Source organism: Salvelinus fontinalis, chromosome 14 (genome assembly GCF_029448725.1).
Source record: "Salvelinus fontinalis isolate EN_2023a chromosome 14, ASM2944872v1, whole genome shotgun sequence".
Classification (NCBI taxonomy): domain Eukaryota; kingdom Metazoa; phylum Chordata; class Actinopteri; order Salmoniformes; family Salmonidae; genus Salvelinus; species Salvelinus fontinalis.
Window position 1 is genome coordinate 9,606,355 of NC_074678.1, and position 18,359 is coordinate 9,624,713.

At 54.0% G+C, this 18,359-nt stretch overlaps 1 protein-coding gene across 1 annotated transcript in view; it reads right to left on the reverse strand.

Annotated features, from left to right (window-relative positions):
• LOC129869469 (tyrosine-protein kinase RYK-like) overlaps positions 1-18,359 on the reverse strand; it is a gene marked incomplete in the record, with an annotated part of 143,829 nt that overhangs the window by 17,941 nt on the left and 107,529 nt on the right. Inside the window, 2 exon segments of the mRNA XM_055943921.1 lie at positions 6,052-6,211; positions 8,170-8,279. Of these exon segments, the coding sequence (XP_055799896.1) occupies positions 6,052-6,211; positions 8,170-8,279 (270 nt within the window).

Consider the following 18,359-nt stretch of genomic DNA (forward strand, 5'->3'; position numbering starts at 1 on the left):
GTGCGTGCGTGCGGCTGGCTGGGTGCGTGTGTGCGGCTGGGTGGGTGTGTGTGTGGCTGGCTGGGTGTGCGTGCGTGTGGCTGGCTGGGTGGGTGTGTGTGTGGCTGGCTGGGTGGGTGTGTGTGCGGCTGGGTGGGTGGCTGGCTGGGTGGGTGTGTTTGGCTGGGTGTGCGTGTGGGTGTGCGTGTGGCTGGCTGGGTGGGTGTGCGTGCGGCTGGCTGGTAGTGCGTGTGGCTGGCTGGCTGGGTGTGTGTGCGGCTGGCTGATAGTGCGTGCGGCTGGCTGGGTGTGCGTGCGGCTGGCTGGGTGTGCGTGCGGCTGGCTGGGTGGGTGGGTGTGCGTGTGGGTGTGCGTGTGGCTGGCTGGGTGGATGTGCGTGCGGCTGGCTGGGTGTGCGTGCGGCTGGCTGGGTGGGTGTGTTGCTGGGTGTGCGTGTGGCTGGGTGTGCGTGTGGGTGTGCGTGCGGCTGCCTGGGTGGGTGTGTGTGGCTGGCTGTGCGTGTGGCTGGGTGTGCGTGTGGCTGGCTGGGTGTGCGTGTGTGCGGCTGGCTGGCTGGCTGGGTGGGTCTGTGTGGCTGGGTGTGCGTGTGGGTGTGCGTGCGGCTGCCTGGGTGGGTGTGTGTGGCTGGGTGTGCGTGCGGCTGGCTGGCTGGGTGTGCGTGCGGCTGGCTGGGTGTGCGTGCGGCTGGCTGGGTGTGCGTGTGGCTGGCTGGGTGTGCGTGCGGCTGGCTGGCTGGGTGTGTGTGCGGCTGGCTGGGTGGGTGTGTGGCTGGCTGGGTGGGTGTGTGTGGCTGGGTGTGTGTGCGGCTGGCTGGGTGTGCGTGCGGCTGGCTGGGTGTGTGTGTGGCTGGCTGGGTGGGTGTGCGTGCGGCTGGCTGGGTGTGTGTGTGGCTGGCTGGGTGTGTGTGCGTGCGGCTGGCTGGGTGTGTGGCTGGCTGGGTGGGTGGCTGGCTGGGTGTGCGTGTGGCTGGCTGGGTGTGCGTGCGTGTGTGTGGCTGGCTGGGTGTGCGTGCGTGTGGCTGGCTGGGTGGCTGGGTGTGCGTGCGTGTGGCTGGCTGGGTGGCTGGGTGTGCGTGCGGCTGGCTGGCTGGGTGTGCGTGTGGCTGGCTGGGTGTGCGTGTGGCTGGCTGGGTGTGCGTAAGGCTGGCTGGGTGGGTGTGCGTGTGTGTGGCTGGGTGGGTGTGCGTGTGTGTGGCTGGGTGGGTGTGCGTGTGGCTGGCTGGGTGTGCGTGTGGCTGGCTGGGTGTGCGTGTGGCTGGCTGGCTGGGTGTGCGTGTGTGTGGCTGGGTGGGTGTGCGTGTGTGTGGCTGGGTGGGTGTGCGTGCGGCTGGCTGGCTGGCTGGGTGTGCGTGCGGCTGGCTGGGTGTGCGTGCGGCTGGCTGGGTGTGCGTGCGGCTGGCTGGGTGTGTGTGGGTGTGTGGCTGGCTGGGTGGGTGTGCGTGTGGCTGGCTGGGTGTGCGTGCGTGTGTGTGGCTGGCTGCGTGGGTGGGTGTGCGGCTGGCTGGCTGGCTGGGTGTGCGTGCGGCTGGCTGGCTGGCTGGGTGTGCGTGTGGCTGGCTGGCTGGGTGTGCGTGTGGCTGGCTGGCTGGGTGTGCGTGGCTGGCTGGGTGTGCGTGTAGCTGGCTGGCTGGGTGTGCGTGTGGCTGGCTGGGTGTGCGTGTGGCTGGCTGGGTGTGCGTGTGGCTGGCTGGGTGTGCGTGTGGCTGGCTGGGTGGGTGGGTGTGCGGCTGGCTGGCTGGCTGGCTGGGTGTGCGTGCGGCTGGCTGGGTGTGCGTGCGGCTGGCTGGGTGTGCGTGCGGCTGGCTGGGTGTGCGTGCGGCTGGCTGGGTGGGTGTGCGTGCGGCTGGCTGGGTGGGTGTGCGTGCGGCTGGCTGGCTGGGTGTGTGTGTGGCTGGCTGGCTGGGTGTGCGTGTGGCTGGCTGGGTGTGCGTGCGGCTGGCTGGGTGTGCGTGTGGCTGGCTGGGTGTGCGTGCGGCTGGCTGGCTGGGTGTGCGTGCGGCTGGCTGGCTGGGTGTGTGTGTGGCTGGCTGGGTGGGTGTGCGTGCGGCTGGCTGGTAGTGCGTGTGGCTGGCTGGGTGTGCGTGCGGCTGGCTGGGTGGGTGTGTGTGTGTGGCTGGGTGTGCGTGTGGGTGTGCGTGTGGCTGGCTGGGTGTGCGTGTGGGTGTGCGTGCGGCTGCCTGGGTAGGTGTGTGTGGCTGGGTGTGCGTGTGGCTGGCTGGGTGTGCGTGCGGCTGGCTGGCTGGGTGTGCGTGCGTGCGTGTGGCTGGGTGGGTGTGTGTGTGGCTGGCTGGGTAGGTGTGTGTGGCTGGGTGTGCGTGTGGCTGGCTGGGTGTGCGTGCGGCTGGCTGGCTGGGTGTGCGTGCGGCTGGGTGGGTGTGCGTGTGGCTGGGTGGGTGGGTGTGTGTGGCTGGCTGGGTGGCTGGGTGTGCGTGCGTGTGGCTGGCTGGGTGGCTGGGTGTGCGTGCGGCTGGCTGGCTGGGTGTGCGTGTGGCTGGCTGGGTGTGCGTAAGGCTGGCTGGGTGGGTGTGCGTGTGTGTGGCTGGGTGGGTGTGCGTGTGTGTGGCTGGGTGGGTGTGCGTGTGGCTGGCTGGGTGTGCGTGTGGCTGGCTGGGTGTGCGTGTGGCTGGCTGGCTGGGTGTGCGTGTGTGTGGCTGGGTGGGTGTGCGTGTGTGTGGCTGGCTGGGTGTGCGTGTGTGTGGCTGGCTGGGTGTGCGTGCGGCTGGCTGGCTGGCTGGGTGTGCGTGCGGCTGGCTGGGTGTGCGTGCGGCTGGCTGGGTGGTTGTGTGGCTGGCTGGGTGTGTGGGTGTGTGGCTGGCTGGGTGGGTGTGCGTGTGGCTGGCTGGGTGTGCGTGCGTGTGTGTGGCTGGCTGGCTGGGTGTGCGTGCGGCTGGCTGGCTGGGTGTGCGTGCGGCTGGCTGGCTGGCTGGGTGTGCGTGCGGCTGGCTGGCTGGGTGTGCGTGCGGCTGGCTGGCTGGGTGTGCGTGTAGCTGGCTGGCTGGGTGTGCGTGTGGCTGGCTGGGTGTGCGTGTGGCTGGCTGGGTGTGCGTGTGGCTGGCTGGGTGTGCGTGTGGCTGGCTGGGTGTGCGTGTGGCTGGCTGGGTGTGCGTGCGGCTGGCTGGCTGGGTGTGCGTGCGGCTGGCTGGCTGGCTGGGTGTGCGTGCGGCTGGCTGGCTGGCTGGGTGTGCGTGCGGCTGGCTGGGTGGGTGTGCGTGCGGCTGGCTGGGTGGGTGTGCGTGCGGCTGGCTGGCTGGGTGTGCGTGTGGCTGGCTGGCTGGGTGTGCGTGTGGCTGGCTGGGTGTGCGTGTGGCTGGCTGGCTGGGTGTGTGTGTGGCTGGCTGGGTGTGCGTGTGGCTGGCTGGGTGTGCGTGCGGCTGGCTGGCTGGGTGTGCGTGCGGCTGGCTGGCTGGCTGGGTGTGCGTGCGGCTGGCTGGCTGGGTGTGCGTGCGGCTGGCTGGCTGGGTGTGCGTGCGGCTGGCTGGTAGTGCGTGTGGCTGGCTGGGTGTGCGTGCGGCTGGCTGGGTGGGTGTGTGTGTGTGGCTGGGTGTGCGTGTGGCTGGCTGGGTGTGCGTGTGGCTGGCTGGGTGTGCGTGCGGCTGGCTGGGTGGGTGTGTGTGTGGCTGGCTGGGTGTGCGTGCGGCTGGCTGGCTGGGTGTGCGTGTGGCTGGCTGGGTGTGCGTGTAGCTGGCTGGCTGGGTGTGCGTGTGGCTGGCTGGGTGTGCGTGTGGCTGGCTGGGTGTGCGTGTGGCTGGCTGGGTGTGCGTGCGTGTGTGTGGCTGGCTGGGTGGGTGGGTGTGCGGCTGGCTGGCTGGCTGGGTGTGCGTGCGGCTGGCTGGGTGTGCGTGCGGCTGGCTGGGTGTGCGTGCGGCTGGCTGGGTGGGTGTGCGTGCGGCTGGCTGGCTGGGTGTGTGTGTGGCTGGCTGGGTGTGTGTGTGGCTGGCTGGGTGTGCGTGTGGCTGGCTGGCTGGGTGTGTGTGTGGCTGGCTGGGTGTGCGTGCGGCTGGCTGGCTGGGTGTGCGTGCGGCTGGCTGGCTGGGTGTGCGTGCGGCTGGCTGGTAGTGCGTGTGGCTGGCTGGGTGTGCGTGCGGCTGGCTGGGTGGGTGTGTGTGTGTGTGTGGCTGGGTGTGCGTGTGGCTGGCTGGGTGTGCGTGTGGGTGTGCGTGTGGCTGGCTGGGTGTGCGTGTGGGTGTGCGTGCGGCTGCCTGGGTAGGTGTGTGTGGCTGGGTGTGCGTGTGGCTGGCTGGGTGTGCGTGCGGCTGGCTGGGTGGGTGTGTGTGTGGCTGGCTGGGTGTGCGTGCGTGTGGCTGGCTGGGTGTGCGTGCGTGTGGCTGGCTGGGTGGGTGTGTGTGTGGCTGGCTGGGTGTGCGCGCGGCTGGGTGTGCGTGTGTGTGGCTGGCTGGCTGGGTGTGCGGCTGGGTGGGTGTGCGTGCGGCTGGCTGGGTGGGTGTGTGTGTGGCTGGGTGCGTGCGGCTGGGTGGGTGTGCGTGTGGCTGGCTGGGTGGGTGTGTGGCTGGGTGGGTGTGCGTGCGGCTGGGTGGGTGTGCGTGTGGCTGGCTGGGTGGGTGTGTGTGGCTGGGTGTGCGTGTGGCTGGCTGGGTGTGGTACATTAACGTGCCTGTAGTAACCTATGACCCAAAGAGGTTTAGAGGAAATCAAGAAAGGGAGTGGAGGATATAAAGAGAGGAGGGAGGAGAGGATGAGGAGGGAGGGAGGGGTGAGGACTGCGAGCAGTAGAGCCTCATCAGGAAGGAAGTGGTCCGGTATGAGGGAAATCAGGACATGTCTGTCTGGTGGTGGAGAGGAGAGCTCCATGGAGGACTTCCTGCCTGTCAACAGCGTCTCCTCTCACCTCCTACCGCAGCTGCGCGTGTGTGTGACATGTGTGCGCGTGTGTGTGTAGCTGTGTGTGTGTGACATGTGTGCGCGTGTGTGTGACATGTGTGCGCGTGTGTGTGTAGCTGTGTGTGTGTGGCATGTGTGCGCGTGTGTGTGACATGTGTGCGCGTGTGTGTGTAGCTGTGTGTGTGTGGCATGTGTGCGCGTGTGTGTGACATGTGTGCGCGTGTGTGTGTAGCTGTGTGTGTGTGACATGTGTAACTGTGTGTGCGTGTGTCGGTGTGTGTGTGTAACGTGTGTCTGTGTGTGTGTGTAACGTGTGTCTGTGTGTAACGTGTGTAACGTGTGTCTGTGTGTGTGTAACGTGTGTCTGTGTGTGTATCATGTGTGTGTAACTGTATAAGTGTGTGTGAGTCATGTGTTTGTGTAATGTGTGCGTAACGCGTGTGTGAAAAGTGTGTAACTGCGTGTGCAACGTGTGTAACTGCGTGTGCAACGTGTGTAACTGCGTGTGCAAAGTGTGTAACTGCGTGTGCAACGTGTGTAACTGCGTGTGCAACGTGTGTAACTGCGTGTGCAACGTGTGTAACTGCGTGTGCAACGTGTGTAACTGCGTGTGCAAAGTGTGTAACTGCGTGTGCAACGTGTGCAACGTGTGTGTATAACGTGTGTGTGTGTGTGTGTAACGTGTGTGCGTGTGTGTGTAACGTGTGTGTGTGTAACGTGTGTGTGTGTAACGTGTGTCTGTGTGTGTGTGTGTGTAACGTGTGTCTGTGTGTAACGTGTGTGTGTGTAACGTGTGTGCGTGTGTGTGTAACGTGTGTCTGTGCAACGTGTGTCTGTGTGTGTATCATGTGTGTGTAACGTGTGTGTGTGTGTGTAACGTGTGTGTGTGTAACGTGTGTGTGTGTGTGTGTAACGTGTGTGTGTGTGTAACGTGTGTGTGTGTGTGTGTGTGTGTAACGTGTGTGTGTAACGTGTGTGTGTGTGTGTGTAACGTGTGTGTGTGTGTAACGTGTGTGTGTGTGTGTGTGTAACGTGTGTGTGTGTAACGTGTGTGTGTGTAACGTGTGTGTGTGTAACGTGTGTGTGTGTGTGTGTAACGTGTGTGTGTGTGTGTGTAACGTGTGTGTGTGTAACGTGTGTGTGTGTGTGTGTAACGTGTGTGTGTGTAACGTGTGTGTGTGTGTGTGTAACGTGTGTGTGTGTGTGTCCTCACCACATCACTAGCAGTAGAGAAGTCATGGTTGATCAGGCTCTCCAGGGCCATCCAGCGGACCGGTCTGTTCTCGTTGTCTCCCAGACAGTGGTAGTCCATGGGGAACAGGTCTCTGGACAGGGCGTTGTCACAGATCTTCACCTGCATACTGTCGTCAATACTGTCAGCGGAAGAGAGGGAGAGGAGGGGGAGGACAGGGTCACAGAGGAGGGGGCGAGGAGAGGACAGGGTCACAGAGGAGGGGACGAGGAGAGGACAGGGTCACAGAGGGGGGGGGGGGGGGAGTATTAAAAAGATAAGTTACGGTCACAAGATGCAGGCCTCCTTATTGTCCCTAGAATTTCTAAGCAAACAGCGGGAGGCAGAGCTTTCTCCTATAGAGCTCCATTTTTATGGAATGGTCTGCCTATCCATGTGAGAGACGCAGACTCGGTCTCAACCTTTAAGTCTTTACTGAAGACTTATCTCTTCAGTAGGTCATATGATTGAGTGTAGTCTGGCCCAGGAGTGTGAAGGTGAACGGAAAGGCTCTGGAGCAACGAACCGCCCTTGCTGTCTCTGCCTGGCCGGTTCCCCTCTCTCCACTGGGATTCTCTGCCTCTAACCCTATTACAGGGGCTGAGTCACTGGCTTACTGGTGCTCTTTCATGCCGTCCCTAGGAGGGGTGCATCACTTGAGTGGGTTGAGTCACTGACATGATCTTCCTGTCCGGGATGGCGCCCCACCCCTTGGGTTGTGCCGTGGTGGAGATCTTTGTGGGCTATACTCGGCCTTGTCTCAAGTTGGTGGTTGAAGATATCCCTCTAGTGGTGTGGGGCCTGTGCTTTGGCAAAGTGGGTGGGGTTATATCCTGCCTGTTTGGCCCTGTCCGGGGGTATCATCGGATGGGGCCACAGTGTCTCCTGACCCCTCCTGTCTCAGCCTCCAGTATTTATGCTGCAGTAGTTTGTGTCGGGGGGCTAGGGTCAGTCTGTAATATCTGGAGTATTTCTCCTGTCTTATCCGGTGTCCTGTGTGAATTTAAGTATCCTCTCTCTAATTCTCTTTTTCTCTCTCTCTCGGAGGACCTGAGCCCTAGGACCATGCCTCAGGACGACCTGACATGATGACTCCTTGCTGTCCCCAGTCCACCTGGCTGTGCTGCTGCTCCAGTTTCAACTGTTCTGCCTGCGGCTATGGAACCCTGACCTGTCCACCGGACGTGCTACCTGTCCCAGACCTGCTGTTTTCAACTCTCTAGAGACAGCAGGAGCGGTAGAGATACTCTTAATGATCGGCTATGAAAAGCCAACTGACATTTACTCCTGAGGTGCTGACTTGTTCCACCCTCGACAACTACTGTGATTATTATTATTTGACCCTGCTGGTCATCTATGAACATTTGAACATGTTGGCCATGTTCTGTTATAATCTCCACCCGGCACAGCCAGAAGAGGACTGGCCACCCCTCATAGCCTGGTTCCTCTCTAGGTTTCTTCCTAGGTTTTGGCCTTTCTAGGGAGTTTTTCCTAGCCACCGTGCTTCTACACCTGCATTGCTTGCTGTTTGGGGTTTTAGGCTGGGTTTCTGTACAGCACTTTGAGATTTCAGCTGATGTTAAATGGGCTTTATAAATACATTTGATTGATTGATTGTTTGATTGATCAACATGGATTTTTATTAGCAGAAATGCCTTCTAGGACATGTGAACTTTCATGTGTCTTAATAACAAACTTGTATGCCATCTGTAAATACGAATACAATTGTTAAAATTACGAGCCTCGTTGGTTTAGCCACAGAAAAAGTCAGGAATCTTCCCACTAGCCATGATTGGTTGAGATAATGAGTGGGCTGGACATGCCGAAAAGATGAGTTTAGATTGGTCTGCCATACAGAAGGCTTCTGTCTATTTGAGCTCGTCAGTCTGTGTTGGTAATCCTGTCGAATGCGGCTTTTTAAAATAAAACGTTTTGTATAGAGAAGCTGCATAAGTGTTGCTGTCCACTTTCTGGGGGATCAAGTTTTGAAAATCAGTGGAATTAGAGTCTGATACCTAAAGAGATGGAGGAAACACCTGTCTCTGGATTACTGCCCAAAAGTATTAGCAGTTGAGCTGAGCAGGGTGATAACATACTCACACACAGTTCCTGGAGGACAGGTCTTTGTGGATGACCTCTCTCCTGGCCAGGTAGCTCATCCCACATGCGATCTGGATCGCCATGTGTACCAAGTCCTGCTGAGAGACTGCCTGGAGAGACGGAGGAAGAGAAACTAAGCATGAGAGAGAGAGAGTGAGGGGGTGAGAAAGAGAGCACGAGAGAGAGTGAGGGGGGGAGAAGGAGAGCACGAGAGAGAGTGAGAGTGAGGGGAGGAGAAAGAGAGCACGAGAGAGAGAGTGAGGGGAGGAGAAAGAGAGCACGAGAGAGAGAGTGAGGGGAGGAGAAAGAGAGCACGAGAGAGAGAGTGAGGGGGGGAGAAAGAGAGCACGAGAGAGAGAGTGAGGGGGGGAGAAAGAGAGCACGAGAGAGAGAGTGAGGGGAGGAGAAAGAGAGCACGAGAGAGAGAGTGAGGGGGGGAGAAAGAGAGCACGAGAGAGAGAGTGAGGGGGGGAGAAAGAGAGCACGAGAGAGAGAGTGAGGGGGGGAGAAAGAGAGCACGAGAGAGAGAGTGAGGGGGGGAGAAAGAGAGCACGAGAGAGAGAGTGAGGGGGGGAGAAAGAGAGCACGAGAGAGAGAGTGAGGGGGGGAGAAAGAGAGCACGAGAGAGAGAGTGAGGGGGGGAGAAAGAGAGCACGAGAGAGAGAGTGAGGGGGGGAGAAAGAGAGCACGAGAGAGAGAGTGAGGGGGGGAGAAAGAGAGCACGAGAGAGAGAGTGAGGGGGGGAGAAAGAGAGCACGAGAGAGAGAGTGAGGGGGGGAGAAAGAGAGCACGAGAGAGAGATAGGGGGGGAGAAAGAGAGAACGAGAGAGAGAGAGAGAGATAGGGGGGGAGAAAGAGAGCACGAGAGAGAGAGAGAGAGAGGGGGGGAGAAAGAGAGCACGAGAGAGAGAGGGGGGGGAGAAAGAGAGCACGAGAGAGAGAGAGGGGGGTAGAAAGAGAGCACGAGAGAGAGAGAGTGAGTGGGGGAGAAAGAGAGCACGAGAGAGAGAGAGAGAGAGAGAGTGAGGGGGGTGAAAGAGAGCACGAGAGAGAGAGAGAGAGTGAGGGGGGCGACAGAGAGCACGAGAGAGAGAGAGAGAGTGAGGGGGGCGACAGAGAGCACGAGAGAGAGAGAGAGAGTGAGGGGGGCGAAAGAGAGCACGAGAGAGAGAGAGAGTGAGGGGGGTGAAAGAGAGCATGAGAGAGAGAGAGAGAGAGGGGGGGGGGAGAGAGAGAGTGAGGGGGGAGAAAGAGAGAGAGTGAGGGGGGGAAAGAGAAAGAGTGAGGGGGGGAGAAAGATAGAGAGAGTGAGGGGGGGAGAAAGATAGAGAGAGAGAGGGGGGGAGAAAGATAGAGAGAGAGGGGGGGAGAAAGATAGAGAGAGAGGGGGGGAGAAAGATAGAGAGAGAGGGGGGGAGAAAGAGAGCTCGAGAGAGGGAGGGAGGGGGGGAAGAGAGCACGAGAGAGAGGGGGGGGAAGAGAGCACGAGAGAGAGGGGGGGAGAGAGCACGAGAGAGGGGGGGGGGAAGAGAGCACGAGAGAGAAGAGAGCACGAGAGAGAGGGGGGGGAGAAGAGAGCACGAGAGAGAAGAGAGCACGAGAGAGAGGGGGGGAGAAGAGAGCACGAGAGAGAAGAGAGCACGAGAGAGAGGGGGGGGAGAAGAGAGCACGAGAGAGAGGGGGGGAGAAGAGAGCACGAGAGAGAAGAGAGCACGAGAGAGAAGAGAGCACGAGAGAGAAGAGAGCACGAGAGAGAGGGGGGGGAGAAGAGAGCACGAGAGAGAGGGGGGGGGGGAGAGCACGAGAGAGAGGGGGGGAGAGAGCACGAGAGAGAGGGGGGGGAAGAGAGCACGAGAGAGGGGGGGGGAGAGAGCACGAGAGAGGGGGGGGGAGAGAGCACGAGAGAGAGGGGGGGGAAGAGAGCACGAGAGAGAGGGAGGGAGGGGAAGAGAGTGAGGGAGGGGGGGAAGAGAGCCCGAGAGAGAGAGTGAGGGAGGGGGGGAAGAGAGCCTGAGAGAGAGAGTGAGGGGGGGGGGAGAGCAGGAGAGAGAGAGGCAGAGTGAGGGGGGGGGGGGGGGGGGAGAGCAGGAGAGAGAGAGGCAGGGCGAGTGTGGTAGAAAGTGGATATTCATAGAAGTAGCCTGGTTGGTGATATTTACAATTTCACCACTCTGAGATAAAAAGTTATAATGGCTTGCATCACTGTAGTAGGACATATCTGAGAGGCTTTGTAAAGCACTTTTCAGATTCCACAAGATAAAGACTGTATAACAACTAGGAAACTAGTATTGTAGCGATGTCATAAGGTGAATGCACCAATTTGTAAGTCACTCTGGATAAGAGCGTCTGCTAAATGACTTAAATGTAAATGTAGCTATTACGTTTTACAGACAGGACAGAGGGCCTGAAGGACCCCTGAATAATAGAGAAACACAGAAGTTGCATCTCAAAAAGGAACATAGGGCTCTGGTAGTGCACTACATAGCTAATAGGCAGTCATTTGGGACACACTGAAAGTAGAAGACAATCTAGTGAGACACGAGGAACCATAGGTCTGCTTCCCTACCATTAGCCCAGATGGGCTTGACGTTTGAGCTGAGATCATGACGCTAATCACTGTGGCTTAGCCTAGCGGTATGTACATAAACAGCATATCATGATGCTAATCACTGTGCCTTAGCCTAGCGGTATGTACATAAACAGCATATCATGATGCTAACCACTGTAGCTTAGCCTAGCGGTATGTACATAAACAGCATATCATGATGCTAATCACTGTAGCTTAGCCTAGCGGTATGTACATAAACAGCATATCATGATGCTAATCACTGTAGCTTAGCCTAGCGGTATGTACATAAACAGCATATCATGATGCTAATCACTGTAGCTTAGCCTAGCGGTATGTACATAAACAGCATATCATGATGCTATTCACTGTGGCTAAGCCTAGCAGTGTGTACATAAACAGCATATCATGATGCTAATCACTGTGGCTAAGCCTAGCAGTGTGTACATAAACAGCATATCATGATGCTAATCACTGTGGCTTAGCCTAGCGGTATGTACATAAACAGCATATCATGATGCTAATCACTGTGGCTTAGCCTAGCAGTGTGTACATAAACAGCATATCATGATGCTAATCACTGTGGCTAAGCCTAGCGGTATGTACATAAACAGCATATCATGATGCTAACCACTGTAGCATAGCCTAGCGGTATTTACATAAACATCTTGTGTTTAAAATGGAAAGGTGACAGACAACTAGCCGATGGATGACATGCTGTGAGAGCCGACGAGAGAGAGAAAGAGGACGGATGACATGCTGTGTGACCCAAAGAGAGAGAGAAGAAGATGGATGACATGCTGTGTGACACAAAGAGAGAGAAAGAGGACGGATGACATGCTGTGTGACCCAAAGAAAGTGAGAAGAGGACGGATGACATGCTGTGTGAGCCGACAAGAGAGAGGGAGAAGATGGATGACATGCTGTGTGAGCCGACGAGAGAAAGACGGATGGATGACATGCTGTGTGAGCCGACGAGAGAGAGGGAGAAGAGGACGGATGACATGCTGTGTGAGCCGACGAGAGAGAGGGAGAAGAGGACGGATGACATGCTGTGTGAGCCAAACAGAGAAAGACGGACGGATGACATGCTGTGTGAGCCAAAGAAAATGAGAAGAGGACGGATGACATGCTGTGTGAGCCGATTCCCCGGAAGAGTGAAAGAGAGCACCTGATGTACACCATCAGGGTTTTAACATAACCCTCTGTGTCCCAAATGGCACCCTATTCCCCATAGGGCCCTGGTCTAAAGTAGTGCACTACATAGGGAATAGGGTTCCATAGGGCCCTGGTCTAAAGTAGTGCACTACATAGGGAATAGGGTTCCATAGGGCCCTGGTCTAAAGTAGTGCACTACATAGGGAATAGGGTTCCATAGGGCCCTGGTCTAAAGTAGTGCACTACATAGGGAATAGGGTTCCATAGGGCCCTGGTCTAAAGTAGTGCACTACATAGGGAATAGGGTTCCATAGGGCCCTGGTCTAAAGTAGTGCACTACATAGGGAATAGGGTTCCATAGGGCCCTGGTCTAAAGTAGTGCACTACATAGGGAATAGGGTTCCATAGGGCCCTGGTCTAAAGTAGTGCACTACATAGGGAATAGGGTTCCATAGGGCCCTGGTCAAATGTAGTGCACTACATAGGGAATAGGGTTCCATAGGGCCCTGGTCAAATGTAGTGCACTACATAGGGAATAGGGTTCCATAGGGCCCTGGTCAAATGTAGTGCACTACATAGGGAATAGTGTTCCATAGGGCCCTGGTCAAATGTAGTGCACTACATAGGGAATAGTGTTCCATAGGGACCTGGTCTAAAGTAGTGCACTACATAGGGAATAGGGTTCCATAGGGACCTGGTCTAAAGTAGTGCACTACATAGGGAATAGGGCGCCATTTGGGATGATATCTCAGCCCGAGTCAGACACACTGCTGGGGTGAGATGCATTGTGGGCCAGGGGGCAGGCTCTGATGGACACAGCAGAGATTGCCAGCTGTCAAACACACACACACACACACACACACACACACACACACACACACACACACACACACACACACACACACACACAGGGAAGAGATTTACAACTGTTTAATGTTCTGATCTGTCAGCATGACTCAACTCATATTAAATTGGACCCTTTGTGTTAGAGAATAAGACAGCAGGGCCTTGCAACATCGTAACGTGATTAAACACACACCACATTATAAACGGGGTTGTTCCAGCCCTGAATGCTGATTGGCTGACAGCCGTTATCAGACCGTATACCACGGGTATAACAAAATATTTGTTTTTTACTGCTCTAATTACATTGGTAACCAGCTTATAATAGCAATAAGGAACCTCTCTCTCTACACACACAAAAGCCATATATATATATATATATATATATATATACACTGCTCAAAAAAATAAAGGGAACACTTAAACAACACAATGTAACTCCAAGTCAATCACACGTTTGTGAAATCAAACTGTCCATTTAGGAAGCAACACTGATTGACAATACATTTCACATGCTGTTGTGCAAATGGAATAGACAAAAGGTGGAAATGATATGCAATTAGCAAGACACCCCCCAAAACAGGAGTGATTCTGCAGGTGGTGACCACAGACTACTTCTCGTTCCTATGCTTCCTGGCTGATGTTTTGGTCACTTTTGAATACTGGCGGTGCCCTCACTCTAGTGGTAGCATGAGACGGAGTCTACAACCCACACAAGTGGCTCAGGTAGTGCAGTTAATCCAGGATGGCACATCAATGCGAGCTGTGGCAAGAAGGTTTGCTGTGTCTGTCAGCGTAGTCTCCAGAGCATGGAGGCGCTACCAGGAGACAGGCCAGTACATCAGGAGACGTGGAGGAGGCCGTAGGAGGGCAACAACCCAGCAGCAGGACCGCTACCTCCGCCTTTGTGCAAGGAGGTGCACTGCCAGCGCCCTGCAAAATTACCTCCAGCAGGCCACAAAATAACTGTTTTCGCTTCCTCATTATGGCTTATTGTGTGTAGATTAAATTAATCAATCCATTTTAGAACAAGGCTGTGACGTAACAAAATGCGGGAAGAAAAAAAATCAATGAGTTTGAATACTTTCCGAATGGTTACTAATAATCAATAATACGATTACTGTGGATAGTCAGATGAATTTCAATAGTTCCATTAAAACGTCTACATGCTTATTTGCAAGAAGAACGATTTCCTTGAATAATCCTGTTTGCACGAACACATCTGAAATACGCTTACCCGATGGCCCTCAAAATAAACGCTCTACCACAGCGGACAAAGACAGTTTGTATGTTAAAACGGCTTCTAAGACGCACATGTTAAGATGTTCCGAACTCACGTCACTCACGCTAAAAAAAAAGAGGGAGGCTCACTCGGCTCGATACACCGCTGGAAAACCGATTTAAGCCCTAATTTGAAATTTAACTCAGAAAAAAATCTGGTGTTTTAAATCAGCGTATGGTTGGACTTCGATTTTGACCTTTCACCGATTAAGATTAACAGAGTAAGGTGTTTAAATGACTAATGACATACTCGGCCTCCTGCCAGTGTCAGTTTAATATTGGGACTGCCAATCACATCCGGTTGTGATACAGCCTGGAATTGAACCCAGGGTTTGTAGTGACACCTCGTGCATTGAGAGACCAAAAAACCGAAAGACCAAAAACATTTTACTCAGAGAAGGAAGGAAAGAAAGGGGGATACCTAGTCAGTTGTACAAGTGAACGCATTTGTCTTCTGCATTTGTCTTCCCTCTGAATCAGAGAGGTGTGGGGGGGAGGGGGGGGGTTGCCTTAATCCACATCGTTGGCGCACGGGGAACAGTGGGTTAACTGCCTTGCTCAGGGGAACAGTGGGTTAACTGCCTTGCTCAGGGGAACAGTGGGTTAACTGCCTTGCTCAGGGGAACAGTGGGTTAACTGCCTTGTCCAGGGGAACAGTGGGTTAACTGCCTTGTCCAGGGGAACAGTGGGTTAACTGCCTTGCTCAGGGGAACAGTGGGTTAACTGCCTTGCTCAGAGGAACAGTGGGTTAACTGCCTTGCTTCAGACTGGCATAACGCTTCAGACTGGCATAACGCTACAGACCAGCATAACGCTACAGACCGGCATAATGCTTCAGACTGGCATGGCATAACGCTTCAGACTGGCATGGCATAACGCTACAGACTGGCATGGCATAATGCTTCAGACTGGCATGGCATAACGCTTCAGACTGGCCAGGAATAACGCTACAGACTGGCCAGGAATACCGCTACAGACTGGCTAGGCATTCCGCTACAGACTGGCTAGGCATACCGCTACAGACTGGCTAGGCATACCGCTACAGACTGGCTAGGCATACCGCTACAGACTGGCTAGGCATACCGCTACAGACTGGCTAGGCATACCGCTACAGACTGGCTAGGCATACCGCTACAGACTGGCTAGGCATACCGCTACAGACTGGCTAGGTATACCGCTACAGACTGGCTAGGTATACCGCTACAGACTGGCTAGGCATACCGCTACAGACTGGCTAGGTATACCGCTACAGACTGGCTAGGCATACCGCTACAGACTGGCTAGGCATACCGCTACAGATTGGCTAGGCATACCGCTACAGATTGGCTAGGCATACCGCTACAGACTGGCATACCGCTACAGACTGGCATACCGCCACAGACTGGCATACCGCCACAGACTGGCATAACGCTACAGACTGGCATAACGCTACAGACTGGCATAACGCTACAGACTGGCATAACGCTACAGACTGGCATAACGCTACAGACTGGCATAACGCTACAGACTGGCATAATGCTATGCTCCCTCCGTGCCTTCCAGACACTGTAGGTTGCCTCCCAAATGGCAACCTAATTCCCCATAGTGTTCTGGTCTAAAGCAGTGCACTATATAGGGAATAGGGTGCCATAGTGTTCTGGTCTAAAGCAGTGCACTATATAGGGAATAGGGTGCCATAGTGTTCTGGCCTAAAGCAGTGCACTATATAGGGAATAGTGTTCTGGTCTATAATAGGGTTCCATAGTGTTCTGGTCTATAGTAGTGCACTATATAGGAAATAGGGTGCCATAGTGTTCTGGTCTAAAGTAGTGCACTATATAGGGAATAGGGTGCCATTTGAGACACAGCCTCAGTCTCCCTCTAACATTACACCGATGATTTATGTCTACCTGTTTATTAAGACAGCAACAGAACAAACCCGTTATAAGTATGTCTTTGTTAGGCCCCTATATATTTTGAGAGGATGGATGGGAATCAAAGTGGCAGCGGTGTGTTTTGCCAAACATACAAAGGAAGTTCTCTTTACAGCTATTGAGCAGCAAGCTTCGTCTTGTGATAGTCGGTAGGGTTTTTTCTGCTGCACCTTCAACAAGGCTTCTCCTTCTTATTAAAAAAAAAAGTGGAGTGTGTGTGTGTGTGTTTCGAGAGTCTCGGTTCAAGGCTGATTGATCGGTTGGATTTACGTTACAGGCATCTTAGAGAACGCCTACGCCAAGTGGATCAAACGACCCCTGGGGTTACCCAGCACAATGAGGTGATTGTCTATTCATGGGAAACACAGTCTCTGCCCTGAGCCACAGATTAAAGGGGAAGCTTAGCAATTCGGGCAAAAAATGTAATTTCCTCAGAATCAGAAGAACTCGTGGATACCATTTTAAAAAAATGTCTCTGCATGCCGTTTGAAGGAAGTTGCTAATTAGCGTTAGCACACTGAGCTGTTGCCATAGACTTCCAGTCATTGCGCTAGTGCTAGTTAGCATTGGCTTATGAAAATAACTTATTTCACGAGTTTATGGTAATTCGGGGGAAGTAGACAACAGGGCTTTATTGACAAAAATCTTGAAGTATCCCTTTAATACACACTGCATTAAAAAAACCCTGAGAGACATTTTACAGGTCTGGGTATCTGATGTTGTCAAACTGGTATATAAGTGCCTATTGCTATAAAACACTATTGTTCTGTGTTAACACTATTACAGAGTTAGAGGGGTGGTGGGGGGGACAGGTGAAATGCTAAAGGAAGGAAGGTAATGTCTGAACGGTGGGTTGCACTAGCAGCATACAATCAATTAAACATCATGGCTCCAGACTTCCATCTCCCCCGGTGGCACCAGGCCATGATTTGGTCGCATCCCCGCAAAAAAAATTGCCGTCGTCACGCAATAATTTCTAAAAGTCATTCACAGTGATTTATTAAAGACGTGTAATAGACTCCTGAGATGGTATTCAATAAATACATTATTTCATCTCAGCAGAAATGTATGATTCAAGAGATATTTATATGCAACCTAATCCAGTGATTCTTACATGGGTAGACAATAGGCTATTGTTCTATTTTACTGTTAAAACGAGGGCTCCGGAATGTTCCATCGTTAAATAGAGATTCATTTGGGGCGGCAGGTAGCCTAGTGGTTTGAGCGCTGGATTAGTAACCCGAAAGGTTGCGAGACCGAATGCCTGAGCTGACAAGATTGTTCTGCCCCTGAACAATAACAACAGCCTGTTCCAACGCCGCCATTGAAAGTACGAATTTGTTCTTAACGGACTTGCCTAGTTAAATAAAAAGTACAATTAAAAAATAAAACAATTTAAAAAAAAAATTGCCTACATTTTAATGTGGACTAATATCATAGTCTACAGTGAATTCTGAAAGTATTCAGACCCCTTGACTTTCTCCACATTGTTACATTACAGCCTTATTCTAAAATAGATTAAATTAATTATTTTCCTCATCAAACTACACACAATACCCCATAATAACAAAGCGAAAACATATGTTTAGAATTTTTTGCAAATATATATATATATATATATATATATATATATATATAAAAAAACTTCAATACATTACTTTCATAAGTATTCAGACCTGTTCCTATGAGACTCGTAATTGATCTCAGGTGCATCCTGTTTCCATTGATCATTCTTGAGATGCTTCTACAAGTTGTCCAACTGTGGTGAATTCAAATTGATTGGACATGATTTAGAAAAAGGCACACACCTGTTTATGGGGGACCAAGTGGCGCAGTGGTCTAAGGCACTGCGTTGCAGTGCAAGAAGCATCACGACAGACCCGGGTTCGATCCCATCACGACAGACCCGGGCTGTATCACAACCAGCCGTGATCGGGAGTCCCATAGGTCGGCGCACAATTGGCCCAGCGTCGTCCGAGTCAGGGGAAATAAGAATTTGTTCTCAACTGACTTGCCAAGTTAAATAAAATAAATACAAGTCTATATAAAACAGCCTTGAAGGTCCCCAATAACACAGTGGCCTCCATCATTCTTAAAGGAAAGTAGTTTGGAACCACCAAGACTCTTCCTGGAGCTGGCTGCCCAGCCAAACTGAGCAATCGGGGGAGAAGGGCCTTGGTCACTGACAGAGCTACAGAGTTCCTCTGTGGAGATGGAAGAACCTTCCAGAAGAACAACCATCTCCGCAGACTCCACCAATCAGGCCTTTACGGTAGAGTGACAAGAAGGAAAGCCACTCCTCAGTAAAGGGCACATGACAGCCCGCTTGGAGTTTGCAAAAAGACACCTAAAGATTCTCTGGTCTGATGAAACCAAGATTGAACTCTTTGGACTGAATGCCAAGCGTCACATCTGGAGGAACCCTGGCA